Source organism: Loa loa (assembly GCF_000183805.2).
Source record: "Loa loa unplaced genomic scaffold supercont3.770, whole genome shotgun sequence".
Taxonomy (NCBI): domain Eukaryota; kingdom Metazoa; phylum Nematoda; class Chromadorea; order Rhabditida; family Onchocercidae; genus Loa; species Loa loa.
The window spans coordinates 3,215-6,278 of record NW_018108950.1 but is presented as its reverse complement, the minus strand read 5'-3'; the positions used below and the strand labels follow the sequence as shown (position 1 = coordinate 6,278).

Genomic DNA, 3,064 nt, shown 5'->3' with positions numbered 1-3,064 from the left:
AAAATGAATTTAGTGACAATAAAAAAGAAAAAAGACGACTAAATTCCATTTATAATTCAAAAGATGTAATATAATTCGATCCAGATTTAATCTAAATTTAAAAGATTTCATCTAACAATTGCTTTAAAAAAAATCAAAATACTTTTTATAAATTAAAGAGTTTTCTTTTCCACTTTTTTTTTCTTTCACCGTTAACATCGTTAGATTAATTGATGGTTTAATTTTAATAAAAATTATGCAAAATTATTATTCTGAAAATTTGGATGAAATTTTAAAAGATAAAAATGAAAATAAAATTAATAAAAAGCGAAAGTACATACCATAGAATTGTTGTCGTAAGAGCATCCAATTAGCTTTAATTTGCAACACTGATGATGATAAATTAGATGAATAGGAAAAATTTGATGTAGTAGCGGTTGCAAAGAAATTGACAAGATGTTGAGGTAAGCCTATGGTACCAAATAACATTAAATAATTCATCCAATATAGTTGCCATTGGGCTGGAGTTAATGATTTGGCTAAATAGCATAGCCATTGATCCCAGGCTATAGAATTTAATAATTCTGATACCGGATGAAATGCTTCATTGATTGATTGCGCGGATAAAGATGTGATTATTTTGGAATATTCGGATGAAATTAATTCAGGTTCTAGTAGTATTTCATTTCCGGTTAATTGTATTAATGGTGCAGTAAGATATTGCAATGCTAATTCATTCATTGATTGTGGCATTTGTAATGATGGAAATTGTTGCAGGAATAAATCAGATAGTTGGCAGGATGTGAAAAATAAATTAGGTGGAGTATTAAAAAATGATGTTGATGGTTGTGGAATGGTTGTATAACCAAATTCTTCTTCCGAACTAAGTAATTCAGTATCAATTAGATCCATCATTTCATCGTCATCATCCATTTTTGTTAAAATAACATTTAGCTAATGAAACTGAAAATTTTTGATTTAATAATTTTGTAAAATTGTAAATTTTTGGAATGTTCGAAAAAAGAAAAATTGAAAAACAAAAAGAAGTAAATCATAAAAATTAGATCACATTATTAAAAAAAAAAAAAACAATAATGAAAGTTAGTTGAGACTATTTGCTATAGTTTTTTCTTATTTTAAAATAAAATTTGGATCAAAGATCAAATTTGTGATGAAATAAATTCGCAACAAATACGAATATTTATTTCTGTTTACAATTAGTTAATTTATGCTAGCAATTAATATCCTAAATTGATAATACATTTTCTAACTTCTTTAAAGTTTTTTATCTATTAAGTAATTAACCTAATTTAAATTAATCAAACTATTAAGATGTTCCAGTGCATTATTCATGTTATTTTTTCCTCTCTCATCAAAACCACTTACTGTTAACAATCAATTTAACTACTAATGAGAAAAATGGCAAAAAAAAAAGTAATTAAAATAAAAGGAATTCATTAAATGCAAAAACAAACTGTTATTATTAGAAAAAAAAGCAAAAAAAAAGGATGGATATAAAAAAGGAAAATAATTGCATGTGTAATAAATAATAAAAATAATTTATTTTATATAATTTCAAATACTAAATTAGATTTTAAAAAAAATTAATTATTAATAATTTGATTATTAGTCATTAATAGTTGTCAGTATTTTAGCTATTAATATTTTGATTAGTTATTGATAATTTAACCATGTAAAATGATTAATTAGCATATAAATGATGAATGTAATTAAATAAATTTACATTACAAATGGAATATGAATTTAGCAAGAATTAAATATCATTTTCACTTAGTCGATCGATTAATCGATCGATCAATGAATGTATTAATTAAAAATGAAAAAAAAAAAGCACAAAAATTTGAAATTATATTCTTTTCATCTCTAACACGTTAATATGATAAGAAAAAAAAATAGAAGAATGAAGTGGAGAAAAAAAGTAAATTTTCAAATAATTTAATTAATATATCAGCCAAATTTATAGTTTTTTTTTTCTTGAATCAAAATCATTCATCTTTATCTTCTCTCTTTCTTTCTCTCTCTCTCTCTCTCCCTCTTCTGACCTTTTCCCTCGTCTAATTCTTCTATTAAATGTTTGATAATTTAACGAAAAATACTGGATAAGCTGACCTGGATCGAGATAGGAAGAAGTTATGAACTATTGATGGATATGTAATTCCGAAAAGCGGAAAGGGTTAAATGCGTACTAGTCTGCGGCGGTCCTGTCAGTGCCATCCTATCTTGTCTTTTTTCCTTTTCCCGTTCTGCAACCAAAATTCTCTCTCCTTTCTCATTTTAATCTTTTTCACTAGAATTAGCATCAAAAATCATAACTGATAGAAATTAGAGCTTATAGCATCATTATATACAATCATTTCTGTTATTGTAATTCTGTTTTCTTTTTTTTTTTTTTCTTTCTTTCTTATCTCATATTAAAATATTATATTTCTGATAGGAAATTTATTCATAAATTCAAATGTTCGAATTTTGTAAAATTTCATCCAAATATTATCAATACAGGAAAAAGAGTGAAAACATTTAAAAAAACGGATTTATGCAGTTAGTAAAACAGATTAATTAGAATTAAAATTTTCATATTTTGTTAAATTTTAAAAAATGTATCATATCTTAAAGATGAATATTGATTGAAAATATCATTCATTTATAATATTTATGGCTGTATTTCAAAAATATCATTATTATAATGGTAATAATTTTTTCAAAAAATTATTATTAGTATAATTTGACAGAAAATTTTCAACTTTTTTTCTTATTTTTACTTTTTTTTATTTTTTGGGAACATTTCTATGAAATGAAAGGAAAACTGCAAAATAGTAACGATGGAAAAGGCGCAGATGTTTTATTTTTTCGAAATAAATAGCTTTCTGCTTTATTACCTTTTTTAAAAATTTGCAAAATTCCTTTTTTCATTTACATTTACATATGTATATTTACGTTTATGATATAAACAAAAATTTTTTTTTACTAAATTTACATAGTGTTTACGCAAATATCACCTTTTCTTTGAAATTTTTGGACCAATGATGAAAGTTTTTCACCATTAGCACTATTACATTATTATTAT

The 3,064-nt window shown here is 23.8% G+C and overlaps 1 protein-coding gene across 1 annotated transcript; it reads right to left on the bottom strand.

Annotated features, from left to right (window-relative positions):
• Window positions 1–320: 320 nt before the first annotated feature.
• LOAG_14068 (hypothetical protein) lies at window positions 321–912 on the bottom strand (the record flags this gene model as incomplete). Its single annotated transcript, XM_003149570.1, has 1 exon — window positions 321–912. A coding segment is annotated over one exon (591 nt), but the record flags the coding sequence as incomplete, so codon positions are not given.
• Window positions 913–3,064: the final 2,152 nt, after the last annotated feature.